Genomic DNA, 18,872 nt, shown 5'->3' with positions numbered 1-18,872 from the left:
CTGTAATATTGCCTTTTTAAAAAAAGTAGCCATTTTAGTAAAAGAATAGTAGCAAAGTATTAAAGGAATAATTTAGATCAGAAATTATATGCTATCAAATAATAATAGGCATAAATGGTTGCAGTACCTGGGAATTTGAAATTCAGTTGCTGGTATTATAATATTTATCAGAATGTTTCATGGGAATTTAGTATTTACAGAAAATGCATTTTAAAGAGATAGGCAGTGGGTGCAAAAAGGAGCTAAATGGGTATTTGCTGGGTGTTTATTTTACCATGTTTATCCCCCTCTCCCATGAGTAATATCCATTTTAGAAGATTCTCAACAATCAGAAGAGTGTCGTTTTAGTAGGTTTCAGGGTGAAATTAGCAGGCCATAAAAAAAATAAGTAGTAAAAAGAGACAGAGACTATGAAGCCTTAGTGTCCCTGATTGTCCAGAAACAGTCTCCATGTACTAAGGAGAAAGGGACTGTTCTTTCCTAGTTGTCTAACATCTGTGAAGTGACATGAAATAAAAGTATCTTCCTTGTTAGGAAGTACCATTAGCAAGTTATGTATGAGAGTTTCTATTATGAGAAGACACTTTCCTTTCATGTCAGACATTGACTTTTATAACAGGCATGGAAACCTTCTAATCATTTGGAAGTCCGTGGACTGGTGGAAACCTTCTAATCATTTGGAAGTCTGTGGACTGGAACTTAAGATCGAGGGTTGTCTTCCACTGAGGACTCACTTATGCGTAGCCAGCTTATACCTAGTGGTTACCATGGGTACAAGAATGTACCGATGAATAAGTCATGGTTTCTGACCTCCAGGAGTTTATAATATATTTTGAATCAATGACTTAAGTGCATTATCCCATTAGTAACAACATGATAAATAATAAGTACTGTCTAGGCCAGCCTACTGACTTTATTTAATGCATTAATTTACTGAACTCCTGAACTGTCGGTCAGGATTTAAGGGGTTGGTCAGCTCCCATAGTGGTATTAGGCAGTGCCTCCAGTGCAGCATTTCAGGCTGAGAGGGCTAGGATTTGAAGTGGCCTCCCCCTTTGATGGTGGTTGGTTTGTCAAGCCTTAGGTGCAAGGTGAGTGTTCCTCAACCTTCGGTGGTGGTGGGTTAAGGCTAGAGTGGCAGGATATCCAGGAAGTAGCAGTTGTTGGTGTACAGATTAGTTGTAAATCAGGTGTTTGAGTCAAAAGTTGCCTTAATCCATGTGTAAACATAGACTGAGCCTCTAAAAGCAAATATTTATTAAGCATTTACCATGTGTAAAATTCCATAGGGTCTTCAATTATTGTTACTGCATTCACAGTATAAACTCTGGTTTACTACATTGTAATAAAACACAACTAACTCAGACTTTAAAGAGGAAGTGTAAATGACTGCATGAAATCTGTAGTAATTTTATGTCAGATTCACTCTATGTCCAAATTCTTTTCAAGGCATTATGATACAGTTTGCTCCTTTATTATTATTTTTATTGTCTTCCTATCTTAATGTCTTGTCATTCTAAACAGTAATATCATTACTCTTATAATTATAATTATTGCTATTATTTCACTATTTTAATCAGTACACTTATTTTAAACCAATAAATGAGACAGGAGACTAAGAGTAGAAGGGCCCAGCTTTGCTAGTGTTAAGTTAGCTTTCTTATGCCTTGAGGGCACTGTCTACTTAGAGCCATCATTCTAGTCAGAAAGATAGAACATACTCATATGTAAACTCCTTAAGGGTAGGAACTTGTTGATTTATATAGGCCTAGTCTGTCTACAGGTATTTATTGAGTACTTGTTGTATGTCAGGACTATATTAAGCAGCTGGGATATAATAGAGCATAAGATGTTTTTGGCTTCCATGGAAATTTTATATTAGTTCCATACCTGGAGTACAGTAGGTGAGAAAACTACATGTGGTTTTAGTTGCTGAAATTTAATTAAAGTTAATATACTAACTTTTACTAAATTATTAAGGGAAAAGGACTTTGTCCAGAGAATAAAGTTTACTAGATGTGTATACATAGAATGCTACATGATTTAATTTTCTTTTTGCATTTGGAATACTAGTTCATTAACACATTTCTGTTTCATATTTTAAAATTTTTATTTATATTCTGCCTTGTTCCTAAAAGGCAGTTTACAGAAATGTGTAAATGTGGCAAAATAAAATAAAGAGACAGAATGAATGGAACCAGGTGTGAGATTAGAAAACATAGCACACATACTGTGAAGTCCTAGTCACTTACAGGTGCCATCATGTGGGACTCTTATCCTCCCACCACAAAATCTATAATCCTGCCTGTATCTGTACCTGTTGTTTTGTTTCTTTTTAAAATGTAGACCCTTTCTCTTGTGAAAGACCAGTCCCACTGCATGCGTGTTCCGGACGCCATCCTCTTCCACTTTTGTCCAGGATTTTGGTTCTGCCCTCTGTCCTTGTCTCCCTTGCATCTAGGATCCATGTCATTGTCCTACAAACATGTTCAGCTGTCTCTCATCTTCCCCCACCCCCCAAAATTACACCCTTGATCTTCATGTTTCTGTCCACCTGCTTCTCCATTTCTGTTTGCCATTTCAGTATTTTTTAAAAGCATCATTTACACCAACTTTATTTTCATGTCCTCACCTGCCATTTATAGTCAGCCTGCTGCAATCTGGTTTTCAGTCCCCAGCTGAGAGCCCAGCCGTGTTGACCTGTCATTCCTGCTGGAAACACGCTCTGCTTTGCTTCGTGTGCCCACATCAGACTCTTGTTTGTTCTACCTCTCAGGCCACTTCTCACCTCAGTCTTTGCTTGTTGCTCATCCTATCCGAGTAACTTAACAGCTTGATTCTGTGCCTCCCTTTTCTCTTAACACACACTCCAGTGATACTATCCATTGCCTTGATTTCAGATATTATCCATATGCCTTCCCAAGTTTATATCAATAGTTGAGACCTTTCTTCTGAAATCCATATTCACATATTCAGCTGCTCACTTGACATGTATTCTTGGATTTCTCACAGGCATCTTGAACTTCTAAAAAAATCTTGTCTTACGAGAATCTTACCTTCCACTTCAGAATCCTACCCTCTCACTCTTCCTCATTTCAGTAAATGGTACCACTACACAGTTGTTCAAGGGAGAAATTAGAGGTCATTTTTGATACCTCCTTCTCCTTTATCCCCCACTTATGTCTAATACATCATTAAGTCCTAGTTGTTCTAGGACACAGCACCTCTCTCATTATTTACATCTTTCCACCAAATTGGTAGTCTTGTATGAAATTAAAGAGCCCAGGCTTCCTTCCTCCACTAAGATGAGCCAAGTGAGTATTTGCAGGGAGGATATTTCTTACAGAATTCATTTGGGCACTCTGTGTGAGTATGTTCACTATAAAATGGACTTAAAACTTTTAAAACAAGTGATGTAAATCATTGCCATTAAAAAGTTGAGGACCCCTACCGAAAATGATAGTTGTTTTAGAATACAGGTTCCCAGTCCCTTACTTGAAACCCTTGGGGCAAGGCATGTTTTGGAATTCAGAGTTTTTCTGATCTTTAGAATAAGGTGCATAAACCATATATTATATAACACTTCTCGTGGGACCTTTGGTACCACCCTACAATCATATTAATATTTCTGTGACAGATGAAGATGTACACTAAAGGGGTAAAAACTAAATAGCATCACATTAGTTCATGTTGGTTTTGCTCTTGGATGAGTTCAGGTCAGATTAGATTTTGCCACCAAAAGACTTAAATGAAAAAACTTTCAGTTTTCAGAGTTTTTTGGAGTTTAGATTTCTGGTTACGATATCATAGACCCATAGTAGTAGCTTTTCTTTCTAGCAATAATTAGAACATCTAGACCAGATTTTTTTTTTTTAGGGCACTCCCAGATCATGGAATTCAAACCATATTCTCTGCATGTACAGGATAGCTTATTTCTCTGTTAAATGTAGCAGGAGGGTGTGTATCCACTGGGATCTAAAAGTGGAATCAACTCATTAAGAACCAAGCTTTTTGTTTTAAAGGGTCATCTGAGAGTTTAATTACTTTACATTTCACTGTGAAAGAGATAATTTGAAGTGTAGAGTGGTATACTTTAAAATGAATGCATCTTTGTTCTGTGGGTCATAGTACTTAATAGTTGGAGGGGATGCTACAGTCTAGTTTGCTCGTTTTACAGATGCCATTGATCTCTGGAAAGGCCATGTGAGGTACAAGAGGACCCCACATTTTCTGACTCTGTAAATATCACACAGCTTCTGTATCAGAGCTAGTTAATATAATAAAGGCTATGAGGGAAAGTTACTATAACAGAAGAAAAGAAGCAAAGTACAGGGATCCTGACCCCCAAAGCTCATCTGGGGAGAAATATCCCCAGAAGAAGCCCCATGATTAGGCAATTTTATAACAGTTAAAACTGTTAGCAGTGGAAGTACATAAGCAAGTTTAAATGCTTTTTGAATGGTTGAGGCAAGTCTTGTAGATTTCTCAGAGAGGGGATTATAAAAATACTAGGAAAACAAATTTTTTGGTGTACTTTTTCTGTTTGGATACATAATTGAGGAAGAATGTTAGATTAACTGGATTCGGTAAATGCTGCATATTTTAAGTATGTGAGGTAAAACTTTATAATATAAGCTTCCCACATTTAGGTGCAATATTCCTTTTTAGTTATGTTTCCTTACCAGTCATTTCCTTTTTTCTCATTGCTGTATCTGAATTTCAGGCACACGTGTCTTCTTAGGAGAAGTCAAGTATATTAAACACCATTAAAACAAAATTCGATCTATAAATATCGATAAAGAAAGATGTGTGTGAAATAGTGTACTAGCTTTCTGTTGCTGCTTGTAGCATTGCTGTAAACTCAGTGCCTAAAATAACACAAGTTTATCATCTTGGAGTTCTTTAGGTTAAAAATCGGACACAAGTCTCGCTGGGTTAAAATCAAGATGTCAGCAGGGCTGTGTTTTTTTCTGGAGGCTCTAGGAGAGAATTCGTTTCCTTGCCTCTTCCAGCTTCTAGAGGCCACCTACATTCTTTGGCTTATGGCTGCCCCCTCCCATCTTCAAAGCCAGCAATTTAGCAGCTCTCTGACACAGCTTGTTATCATCACCTCTCTTTCTCAAGCTCTCCTCTGCCTCTCTCTTCCACTTCATTTATTTATTTTATACAGCAGGTTCTTATTAGTCATCAGTTTTATACACATCAGTGTATACATGTCAGTCCCAATCTCCCAATTCATCACACCACCACCACCACCACCCCTACCCACGACACTTCCCGCCTTGATGTCCATACGTTTGTTTCTCTACATCTGTGTCTCTATTTCAGCCCTCCAAACCAGTTCATCTGTACCATTTTTCGAGGTTCCACATATGTGCATTAATATACAATATTTGTTTTTCTCTTTCTGACTTAACTTCACTCTGTATGACAGTCTCTAGATCCATCCACGTCTCAACAGATGACCCAATTTCGTTCCTTTTTATGGCTGAGTAATATGCCATTGTATATATGTACCACATCTTCTTTATCCATTCATCTGTGGATGGGCATTTGGGTTGCTTCCATGACCTGCTCTTGTAAATAGTGCTGTGATGAACATTGGAGTGCATGTGTCTTTTTGAATTATGGTTTTCTCTGGGTATATGCCCAGTAGTGGGATTGCTGGGTTGTATGGTAATTCTATTTTTAGTTTTCTAAGGAATCTCCATACTGTTCTCCATAGTGACTGTATCAATTTACAGTCCCACCAACAGTGCGAGAGGGTTCCCTTTTTTCCACACCCTCTCCAGCATTTGTTGTTTGTAGATTTTCTGATGATGCCCATTCTAGCTGGTGTGAGGTGATACCTCATTGTAGTTTTGATTTGCATTTCTCTAATAATTAGTGATGTTGAGCAGCTTTTCATGTGCTTCTTGGCCATGTGTATGTCTTCTTTAGAGAAATGGCTATTTAGGTCTTCTGCCCATTTTTGAATTGGGTAGTTTGTTTTTTTAATATTGAGCTGCATGAGCTGTGTATATATTTTGGAGATAAATCCTCTGTCTGTTGATTCATTTGCAAATATTTTCTCCCATACTGAGGGTTGTCTTTTCGTCTTCTTTGTAGTTTCCTTTGCTGTACAAAAGCTTTTAAGTTTCATTAGGTCCCATTTGCTTATTTTTGTTTTTATTTCCATTCTAGGAGGTGCATCAAAAAAGATCTTGCTGTGATTTATGTCAAAGAGTGTTCTTCCTGTGTTTTCCTCTAAGAGTTTTATAGTGTCTGTTCTTACATTTAGGTCTCGAATCCATTTTGAGCTTATTTTTGTGTATGGTGTTAGGGAGTGTTCTAATTTCATTCTTTTACATGTAGCTGTCCAATTTTCCCTGCACCACTTATTGAAGAGACTGTCTTTTCTCCATTGTATATCCTTGCCTCCTTTGTCATAGATTAGTTGACCATAGGTGCCTGGGTTTATCTCTGGGCTTTCTGTCTTGTTCCATTGATCTAAGTTTCTGTTTTTGTGCCAGTACCATATTGTCTAGATTACTGTAGCTTTGTAGTATAGTCTGAAGTCAGGGAGTCTGATTCCTCCAACTCCATTTTTCTCCCTCAAGACTGCTTTGGCTATTCGGGGTCTTTTGTGTCTCCATACAAATTTTGAGATGATTTGTTCTAGTTCCGTAGAAATTGCCATTGGTAATTTGATAGTGATTGCATTGAATCTGTAGATTGCTTTGGGCAGTATAGTCATTTTCACAATATTGATTCTTCCAATCCAAGAACATGGTATATCTCTCCATCTGTTGGTATCATCTTTAATTTCTTTCATTAATGTCTTATAGTTTTCTGCATACAGGTCTTTTGTCTCCCTAGGTAGGTTTATTCCTAGGTATTTTATTCTTTTTGTTGCAGTGGTAAATGGCAGTGTTTCCTTAATTTCTCCTTCAGATTTTTCATCATTAGTGTATAGGAATGCAAGAGATTTCTGTGCATTAATTTTGTATCCTGCAGCTTTACTGAATTCATTGATTAGCTCTAGTAGTTTTCTGGTGGCATTTTTAGGATTCTCTATGTATAGTATCATGTCATCTGCAAACAGTGACAGTTTTACTTCTTCTTTTCCAATTTGTATCCTTTTATTTCTTTTTCTTCTCTGATTGCCGTGGCTAGGACTTCCAAAACTATGTTGAATAACAGTGGCGAGAGTGGACATCCTTGTCTTGTTCCTGATCTTAGGGGAAATGCTCTCAGTTTTTCACCATTGAGAATGATGTTTGCTGTGGGTTTGTCGTATATGGCCTCTATTATGTTGAGGTAGGTTCCCACTATGCCCACTTTCTGGAGAGTTTTTTTCATAAATGGGTGTTGAATTTTGTCAAAAGCTTTTTCGGCATCTATTGAAATGATCATATGGTTTTTCTTCTTGAGTTTGTTACTATGGTGTATCACATTGATGGATTTGCTTATATTGAAGAATCCTTGCATCCCTGGGATAAATCCCACTTGATCGTGGTGTATAATCCTTTTAACGTGTTGTTGGACTCTGTTTGCTAGTATTTTGTTGAGGATTTTTGCATCTATATTCATCAGTGATATTGGTCTGTAATTTTCTTTTTTTGTAGTATCTTTGTCTGGTTTTGGTATCGGCGTGATGGTGGCCTCACACAATGAGTTTGGGAGTGTTCCTTCCTCTGCAATTTTTTGGAGGAGATTGAGAAGGATAGGTGTTAGCTCTTCTTCAAATGTTTGATAGAATTCACCTGTGAAGCCATCTGGTCCTGGACTTCTGTTTGTTGGAAGATTTTTAATCACAGTTTCAGTTTCATTACTTGTGATTGGTCTGTTCATATTTTCTATTTCTTCCTGGTTCAGTCTTGGAAGGTTACACCTTTCTAAGAATTTGTCCATTTCTTCCAGGTTGTCCATTTTATTGGCATAGAGTTGCTTGTAGTAGTCTCTTAGAATGCTTTGTATTTCTACGGTGTCTGTTGTAACTTCTCTTTTTTCATTTCTAATTTTATTGATTTGAGTCCTCTCCTTTTTCTTGATGAGTCTGGCCAGTGGTTTATCAATTTTGTTTATCTTCTCAAAGAACCAGCTTTTAGTTTTATTGATCTTTGCTATTGTTTTCTTTGTTTCTATTTCATTTATTTCTGCTCTGATCTTTATGATTTCTTTCCTTCTGCTAACTTTGCGTTTTGTTTTTTCTTCTTTCTCTGGTTCCTTCAGGTGTAAGTTTAGATTGTTTATTTGAGATTTTTCTTGTTTCTTGAGGTAGGCTTGTATAGCTGTAAATTTCCCTCTTAGAACTGCTTTTGCTGCATCCCATAGGTTTTGGATCATCGTGTTTTCATTGTCATGTGTCTCTAGGTATGTTCTGATTTCCTCTTTGATTTCTTCAGTGACCTCTTGGTTATTTAGTAACGTATTGTTTAGCCTCCATGTGTTTGTGTTTTTTACGTGTTTTTTCTCTGTAATTTATTTCTAATCTCATAGCATTGTGGTCAGAAAAGATGCTTGCTGTGATTTCAGTTTTCTTAAATTTACTGAGGCTTGATTTGTGACCCAAGATGCGATCTATCCTGGAGAATATTCCATGCGCACTTGAGAAGACAGTGTAATCTGCTGTTTTTGGATGGAATGTCCTATAAAAATCAATTAAATCTATCTGGTCTATTGTGTCATTTAAAGCTTGTGTTTCCTTATTAATTTTCTGTTTGGATGATCTGTCCATTGGTGTAAGTGAGGTGTTAAAGTCCCCCACTATTATTGTGTTACTGTTGATTTCCTCTTTTATAGCTGTTAGCAGTTGCCTTATGTATTGAGGTGCTCCTATGTTGGGTGCATATATATTTATAATTGTTATATTTTCTTCTTGGATTGATCCCTTGATCATTATGTAGTGTCCTTCCTTGTCTTGTAACATTCTTTATTTTAAAGTCCATTTTATCTGATATGAGTATTGCTACTCCAGCTCTCTTTTGATTTGCATTTGCATGGAATATCTTTTTCCATCCCCTCACTTTCAGTCTGAATGTGTCCCTAGGTGTGAAGTGGGTCTCTTCTAGACAGTATATATATGGGTCTTGTTTTTGTATCCATTCAGCAAGCCTGTGTCTTTTGGTTGGAGCATTTAATCCATTCACGTTTAAGGTAATTATCGATATGTATGTTCCTATGACCATTTTCTTAATTGCCCTGGGTTTTTTTTGTAGACCCTTTTCTTCTTTTGTGTTTGTCACTTAGAGAAGTTCCTTTAGCATTGTTTTAGAGCTAGTTTGGTGGTGCTGAATTCTCTAAACTTTTGCTTGTCTATAAAGCTTTTGATTTCTCCATTGAATCTGAATGAGATCCTTGTCGGGTAGAGTAATCTTGGTAGTAGTTTCTCCCCTTTCATCACTTTAAGTGTATCATGCCACTTCCTTCTGGCTTGTAGAGTTTCTGCTGAGAAATCAGCTGTTAACCTTATAGGAGTTCCCTTGCATGTTATTTGTTGTTTTTCTCTGGCTGCTTTCAATAATTTTTCTTTGTCTTTAATTTTTACCAGTTTGATTACTATGTGTCTCAGTGTGTTTCTCCTGGGTTTATCCTGTATGGGACTTTCTACGCTTCCTGGACTTTGGTGGCTATTTCCTTTCCCATGTTAGGGAAGTTTTTGATTATAATCTCTTCAGGTATTTTCTCTGCTCCTTTCTTTCTCTCTTGTCCTTCTGCGACCCCTATATTGCAAATGTTCGTGTGTTTAATGTTGTCCCAGAGGTCTCTTAGGCTGTCTTCATTTCTTTTCATTCTTTTTTCTTTATTCTGTTCCGCAGCAGTGAATTCCACCATTCTGTCTTCCAGGTCACTTATCTGTTCTTCTGCCTCAGTTATTCTGCTATTGATTCCTTCTAGCATAGTTTTCATTTCAATTGTTGTATTGTTCATCTATGTTTGTTCTTTAATTCTTCTAGGTCTTTGTTAAACATTTCTTGCATCTTCTTTTTTTTTTTTTTTTTTTTTTTTTGCTGTACACGGGCCTCTCACTGTTGTGGCCTCTCCCATTGCGGAGCACAGGCTCTGGACACGCAGGCTCAGCAGCCATGGCTCACAGGCCTAGTTGCTCCACAGCATGTGGGATCTTCCCGGACTGGGGCATGATCCTGCGTCCCCTGCATTGGTAGGCGGACTCTCAACCACTGTGCCACCAGAGAAGCCCCCTTCTTGCATCTTCTTGATCTTTGCCTCCATTCTTTTTCCGGGGTCCTGGATCATCTTCACCATCATTATTCTGAATTCTTTTTCTGGAAGGTTGCCTATCTCCACTTCATTTAGTTGTTTTTCTGGGGTTTTATCTTGTTCCTTCATCTGGTACCTAGCCCTCTGCCTTTTCATCTGTCTGTCTTTCTGTGAATGTGGTTTTTGTTCCACAGGCTGCAGGGTTGTAGTTCTTCTTGCTTCTGCTGTCTGCCCTGTGGTGGATGTGGCTATCTAAGAGGCTTGTTGTCTCTTCCACTTTTAAGGACTCTGTGATTATGCTGAGTCCATCTGGATAACTAGGATAATCTCCCCAACTTAAAACAAGCTGATTAGCAGCTTAACTTCCCCTTTGCCATGTAGCCTAACATATTCACAGGTTCTGGGCATTAGGACATGGGTATCTTGGGAATCATTATCCTTCCTACGGTATATAGTAAGTAACAAAGTTGCAAGACAGTTTGTAGAGTTTTAATTCCATTTGGATTTGAAAAAATGAATGTTGGTTAGAAATCATGTGGCATAAGGAGTAATCCACTTTAAGAAAACACTGTATTCAAGAATATGACACCAAAAGAGAAGAAAGGTCAGCTGCTTTATTCATTTTACCGATTCTCAACAGTTTTGATTGACAGGCAGTAGGACACAATTTGGTTTACGAACAGTGAATCAGTTGCTTGAAGTGTGCTTGTGCACTCCCACACCCTCCCAGAGCAGTTCTCTGGTTTCTCCCCTGGGCATTGTTTAACTTTTATCAAGGGACCAGTTACTCCCTGATCTCTCATAGATGAGCATAGGTTAGACCTGGCCTCAGAACTTTTCTGTATGCTGTGAACTGTACATTTTACTAAAAGTTAATTACTATCACACACAAAGCATAGTACCACTTAGTAATCATATTTATTAAATGAATAGCATTTATTAAATCTGATCAGATATATCTTTCATTTACATGTACCCTTCATCCAACTTTGAATGAGTCAAAATCTTTCTAAAATAAGCATTAGGTAGAGAGTAATTTCCTCCAGATATACAGATGGGAAACTGTAAGAATTCACAGGCAACCTGGAGTAAACAGATGGTCTTACATCATTCCTGCCGGTGTGGGCTCTTTTCAAAGCACAGTGACGATGCCATACCCTTTTGCAGAAAAATAATGAATTTGGCCCCAGTATTCACACATCTAAATTCACACATCTAAAACCCCGTTGCTCTTATTTTCATGAGTTTTGGTGCCCTTAAAAATGTGAATTTCTTAGTTGAAATGCATTGACCATTTCTGTCTGCCTGTCAGTATTTCTAGCTCTTACTTTATTAAACATTGAGTTTCTGAAATGATAGGTCATGATATTTGTACTGTTATTTTCATATAGCTCTTTTCTATTAAATGGTAGATTTAAAAAATAGATATTTTAAATTCGAACTTCTTTCTTCCAGCCCTTTGGATTATGGTTTTGAATTGAGGTTGATTTGGGGAAAACACTGCTAGTTCCAATACATGGAAAACTTTGTTTTAATGGTGGAATTCTGTGTGTGTGCATTACTGGAAAATGAAATTAAAACTGTTTGAATCTGATACATTACTGGAGAGATTGCAGAAATTCTTTTTTTAAATTTAATTTATTTTATTTATTTATTTTTGGCTGCGTTGGATCTTCGCTACTGCACGCGGGCTTTCTCTAGTTGCGGTGAGAGGGGATTCCTCTTCATTGCGGTGCACAAGCTTCCCGTTACGGTGGCATCTCTTGTTGCAGAGCACAGGCTCTAGGCACGTGGGCTTCAGTAGTTGTGGCTCGTGGGCTCTAGAGCACAGGCTCAGTAGTTGTGGTGCATGGGCTTAGTTGCTCTGTGGCTTGTGGGATCTTCCGGGACCAGGGCTTGAACCCGTGTCCCCTGCATTGGCAGGCAGATTCTTAACCACTACGCCACCAGGGAAGCCCCAAGAAATTCTTGTTTACTTAATTGGTATTTAAGTGTTCATATGTCCCAGCAGCATTTGAAAATAGCCTTAATTTGTGTGTAATGAATACTTAACACATTGAGTTTTCAGATTGAACTTATTTATAATAAAAAACAAATGAAAAAAATCTGTTGCCTGACAAAGTACAGCTAGGTTGTGGGTAGTCTTTTCTCACTTTGACATTATATTTGACGATCAACAGGCATTTTTATAAGCTCAGTGGGCAGGCTCAGTCTAGAGATTCGACTTTGGCAGGCAGGATATGAAATAGTTTAAATAGTTTTGCTGTATATTTATTGCCCAGTGAATGTGCACTTGTTGGAGAGCTGCCTGTTTTCTTCTTTTTTTAAAATCTGACAGATAAAATAGCAAACTGCTCTTTCACTGCTCTGTGCTTACCTGTGTTTTGCCCTTTAGGGTTTTATATACCTTTTGCAAGGAGGGAATGATTTGGTGATGGAGTGCTTCCACTGACCGATGGACTCAAAGAAGAAAAGGTAAAACCATTTTTTCCTTTTCCCCTACCCTTCTAGGAAAACACAACAGACAGTTCCACTTATGTGTAGCTTCTCTTCAGTTTAATTTTCTTGTTGATGGCTATTAAGTAGGAATAGTGACATTTTTGTTGATTGGTAAAGAGAGAAAGATAATTACAATAAAGCTTGTTAGTGGTGTACACTTTGTTGCTAGTTCCTTTCTTATGCTTATAAAAGGCACAAAATGTCTTCACCATTTTGAAGGTTTTGAGGCCATTTTTTTGGTCACACAATTTCAAGTTTTCAGAAGTAGCGTTATTAATTGTAATTCTATCCTTAGAGAACTCGGCGCCATGAATGATGTTTTGAAAGGAGGGTTAGGTTTGTGGCTTTCCTTTCATAAAAACATGGTTATGCCTAATTACAGTTCAGAGGAATATTATTTAACAAAAGTAGAGAAAATCCTAGGTATTATAAAATAAAGAAAACCAAAAAAAGTTTCTGTACCTCATTAAAATATTGGCATCACTGTTCTAGAAAAAAAGAATATGAAAATAAATGCCCCATCAATGGCGACACAAAGGAAAATATTATATAAAGGGAAACCCAGAGTATGTTAATGTGGCCTTTTCTTGGAAAGGGAGGCAGTTGGGATACGGTCATTGTTATACAGCTGTGTGTTTTATGTTCTTTGAACTAGGGTTATCAGATGGATAGAATTCTTTGGCTAGAACGTGAGTAAGCATGAAGGATTTTACTGGTACCTGTTATAAATTTAGTTCTTAAAAATTTAAATAAGAATTATAGAGCTTAAACTTGGTATAAAGGGAAATGTGGATCCCTATTCCTTCTGTCTTTCTCATCAAATACTTTTTTTTTAAATACCAAATTAAAAACTAAAAATTTAAAATAAGACTCCAACTTGGGACGTGTTATAACTTTAACATCTAAACAAGGAGTTAACATACTGAGAAGTAAGAATCTTGAAATTTTAAATCAGAAAACTTCAAAAAATAGCCCAGGTTTTGTTTGCTTCTTAGATAGAGATAAGTAATTTGTGGGTTTATCCTCAAATCATGTATATAAATAGTAATTTTACCTCTGCTCCTGTGTCATAACCATGCCATAAAATAGGTGCCGAACTGTCTGACTCAGTCACCCATGTACTGGTAAAAGGTATAAATCTCATGACAGTATGAAGGACAAAAGATACAGTTCTGACCTGGAGGAACAAGCTATTTTTAAGCTATTTTTCTTGATGTTTGTAGCTCAACAGAAGCTGAAGGATCCAAAGAAAGAGGCCTGGTCCATGTGTGGCAGGCAGGCTCCCGTTCTGTAACACCAGAGAGATTGCCAGGCTGGGGAGGAAAGACTGTTCTTCATGCGGCCCTTGGAGTGAAACATGGAGTTCTTCTGACTGAAGGTATTGAAAAGAACGGCTTAGCCAACACTAACTGAGACTCTGACCAGGGTCGGAGCGTATAGTAGCCGCTGAGAGTTACTGGGTACGAGGGATTCTGAGTGAACTTTGCTGGAACTTATGCTTTTTTTGTTTTCAAAATATGTTCTTACTCCCTTCATCAGAAATCAGATGAGTTCTTATATTTAAGATGTACCATAACTAGAATAAAAGGGAGAATTACAGTTTAAAAATTTTAGTAGTGATAAGTACATGAAAAATGAGATTTTTTAAAAGATTACATATTCAGAGACCCTTTTACTATACCTTTGTTCATTAAATGTATCAGAATGATAATGCTAATAATAGCTAATGTTTATTAAACAATTATATGTGCCAGGCACTGCACTAAGCACTTTATATGTATTATCTCACTGAGTCCTCACAACCACCTTATGAGGTAGCTGTTGTTATTATCCCCACTTCACAGATGAGGAAACTGAAGGTCAGGGAGGTTAAATTGTTTTCCCAAGCACACACGACTATTTAAAGGGTCAGAGTTAGGATGGGAACCCAGAGAGTCTAATTTCAAAATTTGCTTTTTAAATCTCTTGGCTGTACTGTCTCAGTACTGTTTCTCTCAGGCATAAATAGCAGCTCATAAGAACATATAATAAAATCTACAAATCTATATCAGAAACATAGGCTATAATTTATAGAGAGCTCTGCCTTTAATTTTGATGGTACTTCACCGACTAAGTCATGGCAAATTTGATTTGGGTCAGGACTGCCATCAGCTTCACTAATTTATAAATTTCTACTCTGTAAGTATTAAGTATTTAACAATGCTTTGGTATTTTCCTTGTAGGAACTAAGGGAAGACAGATTCTAGGAAACAAAGCTTAAATCTGACCATGGTGGTTTTTGGGGGCAAACATGGATTTCTTTCTAATTTCTTTATAATTATGTCACTTTTATTATAATAATACATAATACTATTATTATTATTGTATTAGGCCAGAATTTGGAGAAAGCCTTATTTTTCAAATGTGAACTATATCCAGTACCTGTGGGCTTCAAAATCTATAGTTCTCAAACATTATATAAATAGAATTCTGTTACTGTCGTTTTATTAGCCCCTCAGTAAGATATTTAGGAATCCTTCATGAGCATATCTTTAAACATATAGAATCAAACCTAAAAGCCTGGGAAAACTGAGGGAAAACTTAAAAAAAAAAGGTAAATAACCTATGTTCATGTTTGAGCAGTGTTCTGGTAAAGTGTCAAAGTAACAAAAAATCTCAGCTCACACAAATGTGTAGCTTGAAATAGCACAAAGATCTCTGGTACTTTCTTTTCTAAGTGAGGAAGTGGTACTGATTGAATACTAGAAATTTTCAAGCTTTGTCTCTATTCAATTTAACCATTAGCTCATAATTCAATGAGGACACCTCATTGACTCACTATTTTTGAGGTATTCCAGGTTAAAAAAATGATGTCTAAATATTCACTTCTCTGCAATTTGCTCTGGAGAGACTGTTATTCTAATGGAATATAATACCAATTGAAAGTGTTGGTGAACTGTTGCAAGTGTGTTATGTCACTTGGGAAGAAAAGTTTAAAAGATCTTAACCAGTGAGCTTATTTTCTCACTACTCTATCGGAATTAGAAATTCCCTAATAAAAACTGATCTTCCCTCTAGCCACTATTGTGTTTTTCCTTACATAGATGTTGTAGTGAGTTTGAGTGTATAAATGTATCTGCCATGTGTAATAGGCCAAAGATAAAGTATGCCTTTTTTTCATCAGCAACTCAATTGCTGCTGGAGGAAAAATGGTACCTATTTTCATTAATTAAAAAAAAAAATGGGTGACCCTCTGGTCACATAGGAAAGAAAGGATGGTGGGCTTTGTTTAATATTTTTCAAAACCCATGGCCAAGTCTTTGTTCCATCTGAGTTTTTTAGCTAGCATAAATCATTTGCACATACCCCCAAATTTCCCCAATACCTGCAGTAAAACCAAGACTTGGTAGCACACATGAACACAAATAGGTTATCATCATTCATGTACCCAACTCACTGGTGCCTTCCCTTTTAATTCTAAAGCTAGCCAGTCATGGCTTCATTTGTTTTTTTCTTTGTTTTGTTGTGATTTGCTTTTTAAACAAATGACACCTCAGCAAGGCTATCTAGTACACAATATATATTATAAATAACATTTTAAAATTATACATAGTATGGTACACAACGTTATGTTAACATTGGTGCCCTCAGTCCAACTGGAGGTATAAAGCTAATTTCATAGTTTTGGCCAAAGTGAATCTCTAATATTTTTATGTCATTGCATAATTTTTTGCTGCTCTGACTTATGCAGTAGTAGTGAATGTTGTAGATATTAGCAAATGTGTCTGTTTTATCTTCTGCTTATTTTATCTGATCATGTCATGGTCATTATTTTGTCTTTGAACTCTTGGAATCTGCTTCTGTAATAGCCTGCAATGATAGCCATTAGTAACGGATCGATGCTAGGAGTTTGTAGGATAAGGCTGAAGGAGAGGAGCAATACCCTTCATTTGAAGAAGTCTCCTATAATTTGTAGAAATTGTCACTATATTTCAGAATGTTAAAAGATGTTATTTGTTAAAAGATTCATAAGTGTGGAATGCTATCTACTTCAACCAAATTTCTACAACTGTGCTTTTGAAAATTAAAAAAAGAAAAAAAATTCTATTTTGTTAAACCTAGAGGGGACTAAAAGTTAGCTGATAAAATTTCTAGTTAATTCACTAACTCCCTCCCTCTTTTTTTTTTTTCCCAAACCTTCAGATGGTGAGGTCTACAGCTTTGGGACTCTCCCCTGGAGAAGTGAACCAGCAGAGATTTGTCCGAGTAGCCCCATTCTAGAAGAGGTGCTGGTTGGGCAGTATGTTGTTACTGTGGCAACAGGGAGTTTCCACAACGGAGCAGTGACAGAAAGTGGCGTAGTGTACATGTGGGGGGAGAACTCTGCTGGCCAGTGTGCGGTAGCTAACCAGCAGTATGTTCCGGAACCAAATCCTGTCAGCATTTCTGATTCCGAGACCAGTCCTTTGTTAGCGGTCAGGATCTTGCAGCTGGCATGTGGCGAGGAGCACACTCTGGCATTGTCCCTAAGCAGGGAGATTTGGGCATGGGGTACCGGTTGTCAGTTGGGTCTCATTACCACTACCTTCCCAGTGACAAGGCCACAAAAGGTGGAACATCTTGCTGGGCGAGTAGTGCTACAAGTTGCCTGTGGTGCGTTCCACAGCTTAGCCCTGGTGCAGTGCCTCCCTTCCCAGGATCTGAAGCCAGTGCCAGAAAGATGTAACCAGTGCAGCCAGCTGTTAATTACAATGACTGACAAAGAAGACCATGTGATTATATCAGACAGCCATTGCTGTCCATTAGGCGTGACACTGTCAGAATCCCAGTCAGAAAACCAGGCCAGCACTGCCATCAGCCCCTCCACTGAAACCCTTGATGGCAAGGGAGAAGTGTTTGAGAACACCTTCGTACAAAATGAGCTGCCTGCTGCTACCGAACTGAATGTTGGAAATGTTCAGACCACAAGTGTTGAGACCATTTCCTCCCCACAAGATGTCATGGGAACACCTGAAATTTCTTCTGCAAGAAGTATATCATCGTACCCTGACACTCAGGCAGTAAATGAATATGTGCAGAAACTGTCAGATCATTCAGTAAGAGAGAACTCAGAGAATGGTGAAAAGCCAGTGCCATCTCAGGTACCTGCTAAATTTTATAATATAAAGTTGAACCATATGAGTTTTCTTGAGAAGCTTTAAAATACCTAAGGGTTGGTACCATTTTTTTATTTTTTGAGTTTGACTATTAATCTGTCTTATCATGCAAGCCTAGATAAGGAAAACCCTGGATTAATTCAAAATTACTCTTCATGTTCAAATTCTGGCCCTTTATTTATGATGTTGAAAGATGTTATTCTGGGATTCTTTTGTAAGTAGAAAAATCCCATTTTTTTTCCAAGTACTTTTTCCCCCATGGCTAAGGTGGGCCCCTGAAGTGTTTAATCTAACATGACTGTATATTCACAAAGAATTCTCTTATCTGTATTTGTAGCACTCTTCAGATACTGTTGAGAAAAATCCTTTCCTTCTTTATCAGAGAAGTTTGCTGTGTGGCGGATCCCTCCCTCGCTTATAGGCAGACTTGAAACTGACTGGCATTACATACTGTTCGAATTCTTTTCAGTTATACCAGTGGTCCTCACTGGGCATCACTGGGTGGAGGGTTTTATATTCTCTTCATCTGGTTTAAACTACTTTCACTTTGAAAACTTGTAGTAAGTGGAGAAAAGCTATTTACCAGGGGCATGTAGTAAGCTGTGTCTCCCTACTTAAAACAAATTGTTCTAAAGGATACTTGTTTTTTTTACTCTTAGTGGAAGCCTTTTGCTTTTGCTTTTCCAGAACTCTAAGAAAACAAATCTAAACAAAAACGTATAATCCTAGGGACTTCCTTGGTGGTCCAGTGGTTAAGACTCAAAAAAAAAACACAAAACTAATCATAAAAGAGCTGCCTTGTGGCATTGCTTTCAGGTTTTTGAAACCACATAGCCTCTGGATTCTTCATCACTGTTGTTTACTGGTTCAGAATGGGAACGTGGCTTAGAGGTGTTTTTAGAAACAGTTTTTATTTCACAGTCTACTCACCGAACCTTGTAGATGTTTGATTTTTTAAAAAAAATTTTTTATTAAGAAGCTGTTTGGAGAAAGAAAAATCTAAACAAAGCAAAAGTAATAATTGAACAGGACTCG

The 18,872-nt window shown here is 37.4% G+C and overlaps 1 protein-coding gene across 4 annotated transcripts in view; it reads left to right on the top strand.

The window, feature by feature from the left end:
- Positions 1 to 18,872, top strand: part of ALS2 (alsin Rho guanine nucleotide exchange factor ALS2) — a gene marked incomplete at its 3' end in the record, with an annotated part of 86,707 nt that overhangs the window by 4,936 nt on the left and 62,899 nt on the right. For all 4 annotated transcript variants that reach the window (XM_079924319.1, XM_079924318.1, XM_079924316.1 and 1 more), the window contains exons 2-4: positions 12,599 to 12,678; positions 13,926 to 14,080; positions 16,885 to 17,822. In XM_079924319.1, coding sequence (XP_079780445.1) covers positions 12,659 to 12,678; positions 13,926 to 14,080; positions 16,885 to 17,822 — 1,113 coding nt within the window. In that variant the 5' untranslated portion in view covers positions 12,599 to 12,658. The remainder of the gene's footprint in view (positions 1 to 12,598; positions 12,679 to 13,925; positions 14,081 to 16,884; positions 17,823 to 18,872) is intronic.

Source organism: Stenella coeruleoalba (assembly GCF_951394435.1).
Source record: "Stenella coeruleoalba genome assembly, chromosome: 6".
NCBI lineage: Eukaryota > Metazoa > Chordata > Mammalia > Artiodactyla > Delphinidae > Stenella > Stenella coeruleoalba.
The sequence above is the reverse complement of the archived record's forward strand: the minus strand, read 5'-3'. Positions and strand labels throughout refer to the sequence as shown.